The sequence below is a fragment of the Mirounga angustirostris genome, unplaced genomic scaffold (assembly GCF_029215605.1).
Source record: "Mirounga angustirostris isolate CCGP_5_RB_7025 unplaced genomic scaffold, mMirAng1.0.hap1 SCAF_4, whole genome shotgun sequence".
NCBI lineage: Eukaryota > Metazoa > Chordata > Mammalia > Carnivora > Phocidae > Mirounga > Mirounga angustirostris.
The window spans coordinates 181,676,729-181,691,859 of record NW_026991712.1 but is presented as its reverse complement, the minus strand read 5'-3'; the positions used below and the strand labels follow the sequence as shown (position 1 = coordinate 181,691,859).

Here is a 15,131-nt window from a genome sequence, read left to right as displayed (position 1 = left end):
ACCCCATCCTGGTGACCACTGCCACCTCCCGCTTCATCCGTGCCACCACCCCATCCCCACACCCACCACCAGCACCCCCCATCATGGCCATTGGCTCGCCCACCACCAGCACCCCCCATCATGGCCATTGGCTCGCCCACCACCAGCAGCCCTCATCATGGCCATCAGCTCGGTCCAATAGAGAGGAACAGTGCCAGCATTTAGAGAGGAGCCCAAGTTAGGGCTCAGCTCCTCAGTCCACAGAACAGAGAGTGGGCTGCCCCAGGTCAGGGAAAGCTAGGGAAGGGGACTGTCCACCCCTCCTCCATCCTTCATTTGTCTCCCAGACTCCCCAGGCACCGTGTATGTATCCAAGGTGAAGAGTAAAGGCCACCCGGCTGTGTACAGGTTCTCCCTCAACGCCAGCCTACCCACCCCTTGGCAGATCGTGTCCCCCGGGGACGGGGAGGTACCTTCCTTCCAGGTGAGCCTGGGCTGCCGTGACCTGAACCACCAGTACCAGGGAGGGGGCCCTCAGACCCGTGTCAGGAGGGGGAGGCAGGGTCTCTGAGGGAGACGGGGACCCTCTCCCAGCCAGGTCTGTGGCACCTACAGAGTGGTGACAGCATGGGCTTCCAAGTCAGCCAGACCTGGGTTCGAGTCCTGGCTCTGCCATTTATAATCTGTGTGTCTTTGGGCAGATTGCTTAATCCCTCTGAGCCTCAGTCTCCTCATCTGTGAAATGGGGTGTGTAAAGTCCAGCCAGGGTAGGAGGTACGTGAGGTAATGGTACATAGCATATAGGACACAGGAAGTGCTCAGTAGGCGGTGGTTATGTGATTGTTCTCAGCAGCTGCTCCAGCCTCTGAGGGCCACCCCAGGCCTCCAGGGTCTCCCTCTCAGGAATCATCTGTGTTTTTTTGACAAGTTACACCCTGTGTCAACTCATTTGTTCACGGTTTATATTTCCATCTGAATGGTGAGGTGTCTGAGGCATTTCCTGACTCTGAGCCTTTGCAATGCTGTTCCCACTACCTAGAAAGCTTTTCTTCCAGTGGAATGCACAGGAGGCCCCTCACTGACACCTCAGCATGAATGTCATCCCCTTAGAGAGCCCTGCGCTGCCACTTCTCGTCTGCCCTCCTCCTCCCCTGCCCATTTATCCTGTGTCTTATCATCCTATTACATTCATAGCCCCTAAAAGACCGTAAAGCCATTGTGACTGGCAGCTCCACAGGGGCAGGGACCAAGCCCATCTTGCTCGCTGCCGTACGCTCAGAGCCCAGCTCAGGCCCTGGGTAGAGTAGATGCCCCGCTGGAGGAAGGACTGAGGCTCAGCCAGGGAGGGAAGGACTTGCTCCATCTTCAGACTCGAACCCAGGCCTCCTGAGCCTCTGCCCCCCCATGGGGGGGGGGCTTGGACAGGGTGGGGGACCTGCCTTGGAGGGAGGGGCCGGAGCCTGAGGCCGGGCCCAGGCCGAGGCAGCCCCCCGGAGTCACCTGTCTTGTCTCTGTCGATCCACTGCTTAGGTGTATAGAGCGCCTTTGGGTAACTTCACCAAGAAGCTGACCGCTTGTATGTCTACAGTAGGGCTGCTCCAGCCGGCGAGCCCCTCCCGCAAGTGGATGGTGACAACCTTGGCCTGTGACGCCAAGCGGGGCTGGAAGTTTGACTTCAGCTTCTACGCGGCCGCCAACGAGCTGAAGCACACGCGGTAACGGCCTCGCAGATAAGCCCCTTTCGCCAGCCGGAGCCCTCTGCCCCGGGAGATGTCAGCAGGCACCTTTAGGAAGCCCCTGTCCACACGCACACGTGTATTCGGAGAGTTCTCGGCCCAGGACTGGGGAGTGGGGGACGCCGGCGCAGAGGACTGGCCAGTGACCAGCTCCGCCCCCCCACCCCCCTGCCTGGCGCTGGTGCCCCTGCCCCTCCCCCGCACGCCCAGCAGGCGCCGCCTCAGGCCTTTTGCACTTGCTGCTCCCTCTGCCTAGAATGCTCTTCCCGAGCGCCTCAGGTGTGATGGCTTCTCTCCGGGATTCAGGCGTCCACTCCGATGCCCCCTCTTGGGAGAAGCTGTCCCTGACCGGAACTCCCTCCCCATCCCGAAGAACCATGCCTGGTCCCTCGCCCTGCGCTAACCTGCTCCCTTTCCGGCCCCCATCGCCACCTGGGATCACTGTGACCCGTGGTTTATAACCTGTCGTTCCTCGGGAGCATCGTGCAGTGGGCACGCTGACCGTTTCCCCCGCTGTGTCCCTCGCGCCTAGCGCAGGGCCTGGCGCCCAGGGGGTGCTCAGTGAACACTTGCCGAATGAGTGGATGTGCACGCTCTGTACCTCCTCTCCAAGGCACTGTTCACTCTCTATACATAATTAATTCTGCAAATGTTTTAATTAACGCCACCCCCTCCCCCGCCCCACCAGACCATAACGAGACAGGACAGAGACTGTCTGTTGTACTTCGCTACTGCATACTCGGGCCCTGCCTGGTGCCTGGCATGTAATAAGTGCCCCAAAATACTTAACAGGTGACAACACTTTGTTCCCAAGGGGGGTGGGGGGGCTCCGAGCAGCTGGGGACACCCGTGTTCTGACCAGGGCCCCACATTCATGTATCCATTGAGGCTGTATTTCGTTGTTCATTGAACAAACATGGGGCGCCGACTAGGTGCCAGCACCCCACTGGTGCTGGGGATACGGTGGTAAATAAGACAGATGTGGCTCCTGCCCTTAGGCTGGCTAGCGGGAGACAACAGCTAACAAATCAGCCGCAATGTCGTTAGAAATGATGGCATGTGCTCTGCTCTGGAAGGGGGAGAGGTGCTGGGCCTAGAGAGCGACAGTGCGGGCCCTGCGCTGGTGACATGCGGGGCTCTGACTCTGACAGAGCCTGACCTCGGGGTGCTGGGCACCCATAGAGGCTGGACGTCACTTGGGACAGAGGGCATGGCGTGGAGGTGGGGGCAGGTGACCAAGATGGGCTCACTGGGCCCTTCCAGCCCAGGGTACCTTGGCTTAGGGGGTGGGGGTCCCTCTGCCCATCCTCCCCTGAGCCCAGGGCTGGGCTTGCTCTGCACATACACAATAGCAACTGGGATCAGGCTGCCTGGATGAGCTTAGAACATTCTAGAAAGAACCTTGAGCTATGTCAGGTCCAGTGGTGAACAGGCTAACCGTGGAACCCTTGCTTCACACAGAATCTTGAGGCTCAGTAACTATTCAGCTTAAGGTGGGGGTGCTTCTGAGTAGGGAACCGCAAGGCTGGCCTGGGGCCCCCCCCCGTGAACTCTTGCACCCCCTGGAGGACAGTTTGGAAACTCCTGGTCTCCATCCCTCATGCCCCAGGTGGGGAGACACACACAAAACAGGAGGCTGTTGAGCAGGCCACGTGGTGCGTCCTGGCAGTGGGGAGACCAGAAGTGACCTCCACACCCCAGCCCCAAACTGAGACTAAATCCTTGTGCTGGGGGGGCCCCCGAGTCCGTCCCCGCCCTCTTCCAGTCCTGGTACCCAGCCACACGTGGCTATGCTTGCCTCACCTCCCAGACTCCTCCTGGCCTTCCCAGCCTCAGCCGGGCTCCTTTGCCTCCACAGGAAAGTGTACTTTGCTCAGTCCCACAAGCCCCCTTTCCACGGGCGTGTGTGTGTAGCCCCTCCTGGCTGCCTGCTTAGCTCCAGCCCCGACGGCCCGACCAAAGGCTTCTTCTATGTGCCCAGTGAGAAAGGTACATGCGGGGAGGCTGCAGTGGGGCCTCGGGAGGCTGGGCCCCGCCTTCCCATACAGATGTGACTCCCTCTGCAGTGCCCAAGGCCCGCCTCTCGGCCACCTTCGGCTTCAACCCCTGTGTGAACACGGGCTGCGGGAAGCCAGCCGTGCGGCCGCTGGTGGATACAGGGGCCATGGTCTTCGTGGTCTTTGGCATTATTGGCATCAACCGCACGCGGCAGGTGGACAACCATGTCATCGGAGACCCGGTACGTGGGCCCACTTTGGGCAGATGTCAAAGGGCCGGACCGCACCAGATCTGCAAACAAGTACCAGCCCAGATGGCCACTGGCCCAGCTCCCCCCACGCCCTCTTGTTCCTCTGACTGCTCACGAGGCCCAGACAGGACCACCACAGGCCCTCGAGGGCACTGTTTCTCTTGAGGAGCGATCAGGGTTGAGCTCTTAGAATCGCCCAGGAATCTAGGTACATTGTGGGCCTGAGCTGGTTGCCCTTCACCATGAGGGGCTAGAATGGAGCTAAGGGGATACAAGCGTGTAAACTCCGCCCCCCCCCCCGTCCTCTTCCTGCAGGAGGCCCCTCCCTGCACCCACAGCCCCTGCTGCATGCCTGACTGCGGGGCCCTCCCCTCTGTGTGGGCTCCGCGCCCTGTTGGTGCTTGTGCCCTGTGCTGGGTTCTTGGGTGTTGGAAGGGAGAGAAATTGTTGGAGCCATGGCTAGGTCTGTCTGGCACGGAATGGGTGCTGAGCATGTGGTGGGAAGGACCGTGGGTGTGGTAGGGTCAGAGCTCCTGCCTTGAGAAGTCAGTCTGGCTGGCTATACAGGGGTTCAGACCCAAAGTGGTTCAGGAGCCAGGATAGTCAGAGATCTGTGGGATCAGTCCCGACAGCGAGTCCCCCCGGTGTTCAGAGGAGGGTGGGAGGCGGGGAGGACACAGGGCAGTTGAGGGAGGACGGAGATTTGGCTGTGCGGAGCGGGGAGAGACAGCAGGAAGCCCAGGTGAGAGCGTGTGAGCGACACAGCAGGCTCGGGCAGGGCCTCAGGCGACCATGCAGAGGCTCCAGCCTGATGTCTGTGCGGGTGGTGGGGAGCTGTGGAGGTTCTTCCCTGGGGCGGGGCTCGGGGCTGAGTTCCCAACTCACTGAGCGGCCCGCGCCCACTTGTGTCTCCTTGGGAAAGGGCAGTGTCGTCTATGACAGCAGCTTTGATCTCTTCAAAGACATTGGGCACCTGTGTCACCTCTGCAAGACCATCGCGGGGAACTCGGAGCTGGTGAAGCCGGGCGGGGCCCAGTGCCTGCCCTCAGGTGCGCGGGAGAGCCGTTTGTCAGAGGGAGGCCAGATCGGGGAGCCCGTGCTGGTGCTCCCAGGGCGGGCAGCCACGAGGACGCCCGTGCCTGGCATGAGTCCTGCACGCCCACGTCTGAGCTCGAGTTTGTGTCCACGCTGGGGCGAGGGCGCGTGAGTCTTCTAGAGCCATCTCGTGCGCGGACACGGATTGGTGCAGAGGTGCGCGTGTGTGGGGATGTGTGCAGTGCGTGGGCACACCTGCCAGAGTGTGCCAGGCTGGACACATAAACGCGGCTGTGGCCCTGCCACACGCTCACCCGGGGGGTTAGTACACATGCCCAGGTGGGATGGGGGGAAGGGGTGCTCTCCAGGTCCCCAGCCCGACCACCTGTCTCCCCTTCTCCCTGCAGGCTACAGCACCTCCTCCTTCCTGCAGATGCTGCATCCGGAATGCAAGGAGCTGCCCGAGCCCAACCTGCTCCCTGGGCAGCTATCACACGGGGCGCTGGGTGTCAAGGAGGGCCGAGTGCAGTGGATCTCCATGGCCTTTGAGTCGGTGAGCTCCCAGCGGCCTGGCCTCACAGTGTGGCCAGATCAGAGGGGCGGCTCTTCAGAGAGGGGGATACTGCGGCCCAAAGAGGTGAAATTACTCCCCCCACCCCCGGGTCACATGGTTATGAGTGTCGACATCAAGTGTTAAACCTGGCATCTGACCACAGGGCGCTGCCCTTTCCACCATGTAGGCTGTTCCCACCGGCCCAGGCTCTGGGTTGGTTTGTCGCCTCTGGGGTGAGGAGCCAGTGGGGCTGGAGGCTGGCGGAAGTCCCGGACGCTCCCCTCTGCCGCTCTGGGGTGCCGGGTTCTGGGCCACAGACCCGGGCGCTGGGCCTCCCCCAGGAGAGCTTGGAAGCCAGGGGACCAGCCATCCCCACACCTCACTACTTCCTCTCTCATCCTGACCCTCCCTGGACCCCGCCCAAGGAGGGAGGCCCGCGTGCGAGCGCGCTCACACACGCACACGCGCACACGCAAGCACACCTGTCCTGGGCCTCTGCGGGCCCTGTGGCTGTGACACAGGGCTGTGTACCGAGCCCGCTGCAGCCACCCGTGTGCTGAGACCCAGGGCCCAGTCCCAGCTCTGATCCTGGTGCGCACTGTGTCTCCTTGAGCCAGTCACGGCTCCCCGCCGGCCTCGGGTGCCTCCTCTGAAGATCCCTGCCCTCTGTGTGGCAGTCCCGGGAAGCAGCAGGGCCACCACGTAGAGACGTGGGGGATGAAAACCGGTCCTCGTTCTCTGGCCCCCGGACCTGCTTTCCTTCCCACCACCTGCCACTCGCCACAGAAGCAGCCACCCCAAGTCAGGAGGCCCCAGAGCCCCTCCCAGTCCTCCTCCAAGGGAGCCCCAGGCCAATGTAGACACCACTTCAAATATGCGTCGTAAAATCGACCATCTTAGCCACTTTTGAAGCAACCAGCACCACCATCCACCTCCAGAATTCTGTCCCGTGAAGCTCGAGCTCCCTTCCGCCCCTCCCCCAGCCCTCGCACCCACTGCGCCACTTCATGTCTCTGGGAACGTGGCTATTCCGGGCCCCTGAGGTAACTGGAATCTACAACACTGGTCTTTTTGGGTCTGGCTCATCTCATTCAGCATAATGGTCCCCAAATTCACACATGCTCTGGCCTGTGTCAGAATCCCCTCCCTTCCAAAGGCTGAGGCCCTAGACGGTTTGAGAGAGGATGGAATCCCCTCTCGGGCTCGTCCACACCACAGGGTGTCACTTCCAAGCTGACCCCACCAACACTCAGACACACACGTGCGCACAGACACGCCGTGAGCTGGTCTGTGCACAGGGAGAGCGTGTGTGTGAAGGTCCCGGGGCAGGGTGAGTGCCTGTGTCCCCCGCTGAGCGGCTCCGAGGAGCTGGGGGCTGGAGACGGGCGGGTTGCTGGGCTGTGACAACAGCTCTGATGGGGAGACACCGAGGCCTGCCAGAGCCCAGCAGAGGCCCGTCTCGGGTCTTCCGGGAAGGTTTCCTGGAGGAGACAGAAGCCTTGAAGGGTGATGGGACCTTGCTGTGTGGGCAGAGGGAACAGTGTGTGCACAGGCTGGGACGCAGAGCATGGGGGCTCCGGGAGCTGCTGCTGGTTCTGTTGGAAAGGGATGGGGTCTTTGGTGGCATCAGAACCTGCTGCCCTTGTAAGGCTAACATGGGCACCCAGAGGCTGGTGGGAGGTAACCCTGGACTGGGGCACCTTCCGTGTGCAGGTGGCCAAGGGCCAGCTGTACCTGCCACAGAGCGGACCAGCTGTCACCTGGGAAGAGTGAGTGGGCACTGCCCCCCCCCTCATCTCACTGGTTCATGTGCCTCACAGACCACGTACAAGGGCAAGTCCTCCTTCCAGACGTACTCGGACTATCTGCGCTGGGAGAGCTTCCTGCAGCAGCAACTGCAGACCTTCCCCGAGGGCTCGGCCCTGCGCCGAGGATTCCAGACCTGTGAGCACTGGAAACAGATCTTCATGGAGATCATAGGCAAGCGGCAAGCCCCTCATCCTTTTTAACTCCCCGGGCCTGAAGTGGCAGGTGGTAGCAGGTGACCTGGGGCAGGGAGGGCACGGCATGGCCTGTCCGAGCTGCAACTTATCACCTCTGTCCTGGCCAAGAGTCCTGGGGCAACTGGAATGGCCCAGTGGCCAGGAACACCAGTCAGAGGCCAGAGTGTGGGTCTCCTGCTCAGGGGCACCTAGCCCCATTCTTTGCTCCTTAATTTGGCCACCTAAACAGTAACAGTGATCACCATTGTGGCAGCTCTCTGTCATGATGGGCCTTCCCAGGGCCATGCCCCATGCTGAGGGCCTGACCGTATTCTTTAAACTCCAAAGGAGGGGCGCCTGGGTGGCTCAGTTGTTAAGCGTCTGCCTTCGGCTCAGGTCATGATCTCAGGGTCCTGGGATCGAGTCCCACATCGGGCTCCCTGCTCGGCAGGAAGCCTGCTTCTACCTCTTCCACTCCCCCTGCTTGTGTTCCTTCTCTTGCTGTCTCTCTCTCTTTCAAATAAATAAAATCTTAAATAATAATAATAATAAACAACTCCAAAGGAGGCCTGTGTGGGGTGGGTACTCTTACTGTGTTACAGATGAGGCTCAGGGAGGTTCTGTGGCTTACCCAGAGTGACACGGCTAGCTGTGACAGTGCCCATCCGTGGGATCCCAGTAACCTCTGAATCATGGAGGGGCGGTGGGGGCAGGGGGTTGTTATAGGCAACCCCCCCACAAAACCCAGCTGAGGACCCTCTTCTCTTGCCTTCCAGGGGTGCAGAGTGCACTGTATGGCCTGGCCCTATCCTTGCTCATCTGTGTGGCCGCGGTGGCCGTGTTCACCACCCACGTTCTCCTCCTGCTGCCCGTGCTCCTGAGCATCCTGGGTATGTGGGGGGGGGGGGCGGGGGCAGGCAATAGGCATCAGGCCGTGGGGCCAGGAGTCGGCAGGGGTCCTGCTGGTGGCCTCAGGTCAGGAGGTTCCTCTCCATCCCTAACTGTCACACATCCTTATTTCCCAGCCACCCCACCCCCACCCCAGGCAGAAAGACCCTCTGTGACAGTCACTCACAGGACGGTGCCCCACCAACCTTTGTGCTCCCAGAAGGGACCCGGATGTTGCCAGGTGGTAGCTCCTGGCCCAGTGACATGTTGCTGGACCTATCCCTCTCCCGAAACCCCCTGCTTCTCTCTGGCCCTGGTCCTCCTGGTCCCTCCTGTCACCAGAGGTGGGGGCTCCACTCTAGGGTTCACCCCATCCCCCAGGGGCCCTCTGAGTTCACCCACCATCCCTCCAGGACTGTGTGGGTGAGGCTGGGTCCAAGCTGCCTGCCAGCTGTCCCCTGCCCCCTGCAGGTATCGTCTGCCTCGTGGTGACCATCATGTACTGGAGCGGCTGGGAGATGGGGGCCGTGGAAGCCATCTCCCTGTCCATCCTCGTCGGCTCCTCTGTGGATTACTGCGTCCATCTGGTTGAGGGCTACCTGCTGGCCGGAGAGAACCTGCCCCCCCACCAGGCTGAGGTGAGCGCCCTGCCAGCCCTACCCCAATGCATCTCCTGTCCCCGGTGTAGCTGAGGGGCCCCCAAGGCCAGCTGGACACCCCTGGTGCCCAGCTCCCAAGCAGACTGTTCTAGGGGCCGAGGTTTTCGCGGCCAATCTCCATGCCCAGGGGATGTAGGTTCGAAGGCAGCCCCGCCAGAGCAGCGCTGTGGGCCTTGGGCGGGCCCATCCCCCAGCCTGTTTCTCTAGTGAGCATAAGGCCTCGGACCAGATGATGTCCAAGTGCCCTCCCTGCTTCCCTGAGTCCAAGTCTCCTTCTCCAGCCTGGGGAGCAGGGTGGCCCATCCTAGTCATGACTCTGAGGCCACCCCCCCGCCCCAGATCTTTGTGGCTTAGCAACAACATGCTCATATATTCAGTGCCACGACCAGCTCTGGGTCTTGTAAAGTGTTTTGTTTTCTCCTGATTTGGAGTTGTGGTGGTGTGGAAACGTTCATAAATACATAAATTAAATCAGTTACGTTTTTAGCTGCTTTGAGTCCAAAGCAAGAGATCCATTGCCATCAGGGCCATTTCTGAGGACCTGCTACGCAAACCAGCAGCAGCCTGGCTGTCCTGAGCCGTTAGGTGCCTGCCTGTGCGTCCCCGGCAGGGAATCCGGTCCTCTTCCCAGTGAGCCCGGAGAGTAGGTGCTGTTACCGGCCGCATTTATGGGAGCAGAGTTGGGGGCGTCCAGGAGCGGGCTGGCCCCAAGCAGGGAGGGAGCCCACTGGGTGTCGGGCCCCTGGCCCCAGCCTTTGCCCTCTCCTCGCCCCCAGGACGCCCACTCGCAGCGCCAGTGGCGGACCCTGGAGGCGGTGCGGCACGTGGGAGTGGCCATCGTGTCCAGCGCCCTCACCACGGTCATCGCCACGGTGCCCCTCTTCTTCTGCATCATTGCCCCGTTTGCCAAGTTCGGCAAGATCGTTGCGCTCAACACAGGCGTGTCCATCCTCTACACACTCACAGTCAGCACGGCCCTGCTCGGCATCATGGCGCCCGGCTCCTTCACCCGGACCAGGACTTCCTTCCTCAAAGCCCTGGGCGCCGTGCTCCTGGCGGGGGCCCTGGGGCTGGCCGCCTGTCTCGTGCTCCTTCGGAGCGGCTATAAGATCCCCCTGCCCACTGGGGCCTCCCTATAGCCCTGGCACTCGGGTCCTGACTGGCGCACCTTCCTGTCCAGCAGGTGTGGGACGAGGCGCTTGATCTGACCCCAGAGGCACGTTGTTTCCTGGCTCGGCTCTAACTAGTTCTGTCCCCAGGCCTGGGTGGGAAGAGGCGCCCCATCGCTCAGTGTGGGAGCAGACGCCCACCTGTGTGGCCCACACTGCCTTCATGACGGCACCCCGCCAGGCCTGGGTGGGAAGCCGGCCGCCACCCCATTCTGCTGGGCTGCCAGCAGGTGTGTCAGGCACCCCCTGAGAGTGGAAGAGTCCAGCCCCCCTCCATGCTGGGTGTCCCTGTGGTCAGGGGGTGTCCCTCTCGTACTGCCTCAGTCCTGGCGACAGCTTTCCCATGTGGGTGTTAAAGGGCCCCCATTCTACAGCTGTGAAAACTGAGGCACCAGGAGGCAAACTGATTGACATGGAGCTGGGGCGGTGGCAGAGCCCAGCTGCCTCCTGAGCCCCATGCCTCCCTCGGGGAATTTGCAGGAAGAGCACAGTGGGTTCAAGGGCAGGGGCCTTGCACCCCCCTACCCCCCTCCTCCCCTTCCCCCAGCTTTATGGCGGCCAGTGCTGGGTGGTCCTGTGGTCCCTCCCAGGCCTTTCGGTCCTGGCCAGAGAATACAAGAGATGGGCCTGGGGTTCTGCATGTCCTACCCTGGGCCCCCACACAGCCTTCCTCACTGATCCAAGCCCCCATCTCCCCCACTCGACTCTGGGGGGTGGAACTGGGGGAGGCAATCCCTGGGTGGGGGGCTGGCTGTGCCTGCCACCAGCTCACAGCAGATGGTTCCTGTTCGAGTGAGATGACACCGCAGACCTCCGCCATTAACACGAGCATCAAAGCATCACTGGCTCCACCGCATTCTTCACATTGTAATAACTAAGCGCTTGCAGGCTGCTCGGCCAGAACCTGGCACAAGGGGTGGGGCTGGGCCTGGAAGCAGAGGGAGGTGGGTGGAGGGTGCCAGACTCCCCAGGAACCAAGGTCCCAGAGTGCTCTGCGTGCCCAGGTCAAGGTTGGGGGCCTCAGGTAGCACTGTGGGAGTGAGGTGCAGTAGATGCACCTTCTTTTAAGGGGCTTATCTGGCTTGTCAGTTGGGGCAATTTTTAAAAAGATTTTATTTATTTGAGAGAGAGAAAGATGAGTGGGGAGAGGGGCAGAGGGAGAAGCAGGCTCCCCCACTGAGCAGGGAGCCCAATGCAGGGCTCAATCCCAGGACCCCAGGAGCATGACCTGAGCAGAAGGCAGACACTTCACCGACTGAGCCACCCAGGCGCCCCAGTTGGGGTATTTTTGAGCACTTCTGGTGTGCCAGGTACTGTTTTTCCTTGGGGCAGACATTGCCCCCCTGGGCATTAGGAAGCCAGACACAGACTGAGCTGGAACTGAGCCCTGAGGGTGGGAAAGACGTCCAGAGTGACCTCCAGGCTAGTTCACCTGGTCATCCGTAGATATTAACCGAGGGGCTAGGTCTGCAAGGCAGAGGTGCAACAGCGTGTCCCCACCTAGTGCATGCCGGGGACCGAGTGGGGACTTAGTATTTGTATGGGGAACAGCAGACTTTTGGACCCACCATCCATGCTGAAGCCAGACCCTAAGTAATTCATGGTTCTAGTTACTGTGCCAGATGTTCTTCTCAGGATTTTTATCCATCTGCTGGGGATGCCAGAACAAAATGCCACCAACTGGGGTGGGGGGATGGTGTGTGCTTAAACAACAAATTTATTCTCTCAGTTCTGGAGGCTGGAAGTCCAAGCTCGAGGTGTTGGCAGGGTGGTTCCTTCTGGAGGTTCCGAGGGAGAATCTGTTCCAGGCCTTTCTCTTGGCTCCTGCTGGTTGCAGGCAGTCCTTGGTGTTCTTGGGCTTATAGACCCGTCCCTCCCATCTCTGCCTCCGTCTTCACATGGCCATCTTTTCTCTATGATGTTCACATCCTCTGATCCCTATACAAGGACACTAGTGGTATCGAATCAGGGTCTACCTTAATGGCTCCACTTGATCATCGGCAAAGACCCTGTCTCCAAGTAAGCTCACATTCATAGGTCAGGGTTAGGACTTCACTGTATCTCTGGGGGGGACACGTTTCAACCCAGAACCAGCAGGGCTCAACGTGCATCAGCTCATTTGTTAGCCTTACGAAGTGTGTGCTATCATACCCATTATACAGGCGGGGAAGCCAAGGCTCTAAGAGATTGACTTGGCTAGGTCACACAGCTGGTAACAGAGGAACCAGACTTTGACCCCAGCCAGTCTGCCCCAACCTTTACAGGTATACAACCTCGGGGAGAATTGTAACAAAGGCTGACAGATGGGGACATTCAAGGTTGGTGGTCAAATCAAGAGGCCTGTTCTTAGAAAATCTGGGATGGAAACCCTTGAATGTGTACAATACTTCACCCTTAAGTACTTTCCCCGTCAGCCTTCTGTGAAACCGGAGCCCTCAGAGGCCCAGCAAAGAGCACTGAGGCTCAAGGACAGGTTGAGCTTGGGACCACACAGCCCTGAAGGGGCTGCTCAGGGGTTCAGGCCGGTGAATCCAGGGCTCCGGCAGCCCTTGTCGGGGGGCCATGATGCAGGGTGGCACCTCTTCCCGTGACTGACGCTGTGGGAGGAACGGGCAAGCTTATGGGAGGACTTCAGGTGGGGAGGGGGTGACAGAGAGTCAGGTGGCAAGATGACAAGGCACCCCAGAAGCACTTAGAGAAATGACTGTCCCATCCAATAACCTAGTTTTAATGGGGAGGCAAAGTCGTTTGCATATCATTTGCATGCAATCCAAATAATGCCCATTTGTAAAGAAACCCTCACTTAGCCCATTTCCTTTTAAGAAACCGCTCCTCTTCCTTCCCCTTGACCTCTGCTTTTTTTCAGAGTGTTGGGGGGTGTTGAGCAGGCAGCCAGACCTTGGTGTCACTGTCACCTCCCCCCAGGCGACTAGGGCTGCCCCGCCCACTACTACTCTGGCATCCCTCATAGCTCTCCAGGGAGCTGGGTTCCCATCTTACAGATGGGCTCCTGGGGCCCGGAGTGGGGAAGGCGGTTTCGGGCAGTACCAGGCTGCTTCTCCTGCCCCGCCCTCTGTGGGTGGCATTCTCAACTTTGGATATTTATTTCCTCATTAAAACTGACCTGTCCTGGTCCCTCAGGCCCTGCGTCTGTCCAGCTGCGGGCCAGTAATGCTCTCCCTTCCCCGGGGGCAGGGCCTGGGGGAAGGCTGGGGGAAGGATGTGGGTGACTGTTTGGGGCCACGCACTCAGCTGTCTACTTGCCTACAAATAAATCGCCCTTTCTCTTGTTTGTGAATATTGGCACACAGAGTCCCAGAGGCACTAACTCCCGTGAAAAGAACTTTGACCTTCCTTTGCTACTGATGCACAACTCATGGTCTTAATGAGCTTTTGCCGAGCGCTAATGAGATGCCCTTCATTAGCTCAGGCACAGCAGTTAGCCTGGGGTCTGCGAAGAGGTGCAGGTATTCAGCAGGCCAAGGAGGGCCTTGGCCTCCTTGCAGAGAGACCCCTGTCACCTGCAAAAGTTCCCTGAGCCCCTGCTTCTCTCCCTCCTTCTCTTGGAGGCCAGGAGATATTAATGAGAGCCAGCTCTTGTGGAGCGCCTACTGCGTCCTGGGTCCTATCCATGCATTCTTGGGAATCTTCACAGCATTCCTCAGAAGCGAATGTTTTTGTTTCTGTTTCACTGCTAAGGGAGATTGAAACTCAGAGACATGAAGTAACTGGCCTGAGCTCCCACAGCTTGTGAGACAGAGCCAGGCTTCCCGCCCAAGGCTGTTGGCTCCTGAGTCCATGCTCTCTGTCCCCTACAGCCTCTCAGCAGGTACCACATTTGACTCCAGGGCCAGCTGATCAGCTTCCCTCAGTTGCTGTGCACCACCTGCGTGCTAATCCTAGAGAAAGGAGCACCCGATCTGGAGTTCAGAGTCCAGTATCCGAGTCTTAGCTCCAGCCCTGCCCCGGGGGTCTTGAACAAGCCACTGAACATGGACTTAATCTGGGAAATGGGGCAGGGGACAAAATGATGTCCAGAGCTCTGATCCATCCACTGCTATGCTGGCAGGATTTGAGTCTCCCGAAGTCAAGCTGCCCCCTGTGCCCACCACCAGTGGCCTTCACCTGTGAGTCTTGTTCTCATTGTTGTTCACATCTCATAAGCAGAAGAATGCCCATTGGAGCGGTGCGTTCATTTGTTCAACAACTTACTTACTGAGCACCTACTATGTGTCAGGAACCGTTCCAGGCCTCAGCGATACAAAGGAATGCAAACACAGACCCAGACCCTGACCTCATGGACCTTACCATTGAGGTGGGACAAAGAACTTTCATAAAAGAACCCCTCAAACATATAACCACAAACCAGAGGGTGGTGAGGGAGAAGAATGATGCATAAGGGCACAAAGCCATGAGGCCGGGGCTGGCAGAGGGGTCCCTGGAGAAGGATGAGGACCACTTTCCTTGCCTCTGGGGCACTGATCCCACCCAACACAGGCCTTCTGGAGCCAAAGGACAGCCTACTGCAGGCTGATGTGAAGGCATCAAAGAAAGGATTCATGGGATCTCAGAGGGCATAAGGCCAGAGCCTTCTTGGGGCAGCAGACATGGAAAGGGACAACAGGCTGGCCCAGGAGAGAACATCTGGTTCAGAGTGACACAACCCACCAGGTGAATCAAAAGAGAGCCAAGCAAAACACGTGGAGTGGCCCTGTGCACAGGGTTCTCAGGCCAGCCTTGGTTCCTACAAAGAAAGTTTCTCAGGAAGAACTGAGTCTCCTTTGCCCCTTGGAGCCTCTAGAGGAGTTCAGGGCTGGTGGTCATACCTGCTCCAGCAGGCTAAATACCATTGCCTTTGGCATTCGAGGCCCAGCAAAGTCCT

The 15,131-nt window shown here is 59.5% G+C and overlaps 1 protein-coding gene across 1 annotated transcript in view; it reads left to right on the top strand.

Moving 5' to 3' along the window:
• Positions 1-10,713, top strand: part of DISP3 (dispatched RND transporter family member 3) — a 29,818-nt gene extending 19,105 nt beyond the window's left edge. The window contains exons 11-20 of the mRNA XM_045895524.2: positions 327-463; positions 1,510-1,694; positions 3,574-3,704; positions 3,782-3,954; positions 4,886-5,012; positions 5,406-5,551; positions 7,372-7,531; positions 8,310-8,423; positions 8,893-9,059; positions 9,857-10,713. Coding sequence (XP_045751480.1) covers positions 327-463; positions 1,510-1,694; positions 3,574-3,704; positions 3,782-3,954; positions 4,886-5,012; positions 5,406-5,551; positions 7,372-7,531; positions 8,310-8,423; positions 8,893-9,059; positions 9,857-10,219 — 1,703 coding nt within the window. The 3' untranslated portion in view covers positions 10,220-10,713. The remainder of the gene's footprint in view (positions 1-326; positions 464-1,509; positions 1,695-3,573; positions 3,705-3,781; positions 3,955-4,885; positions 5,013-5,405; positions 5,552-7,371; positions 7,532-8,309; positions 8,424-8,892; positions 9,060-9,856) is intronic.
• Positions 10,714-15,131: the final 4,418 nt, after the last annotated feature.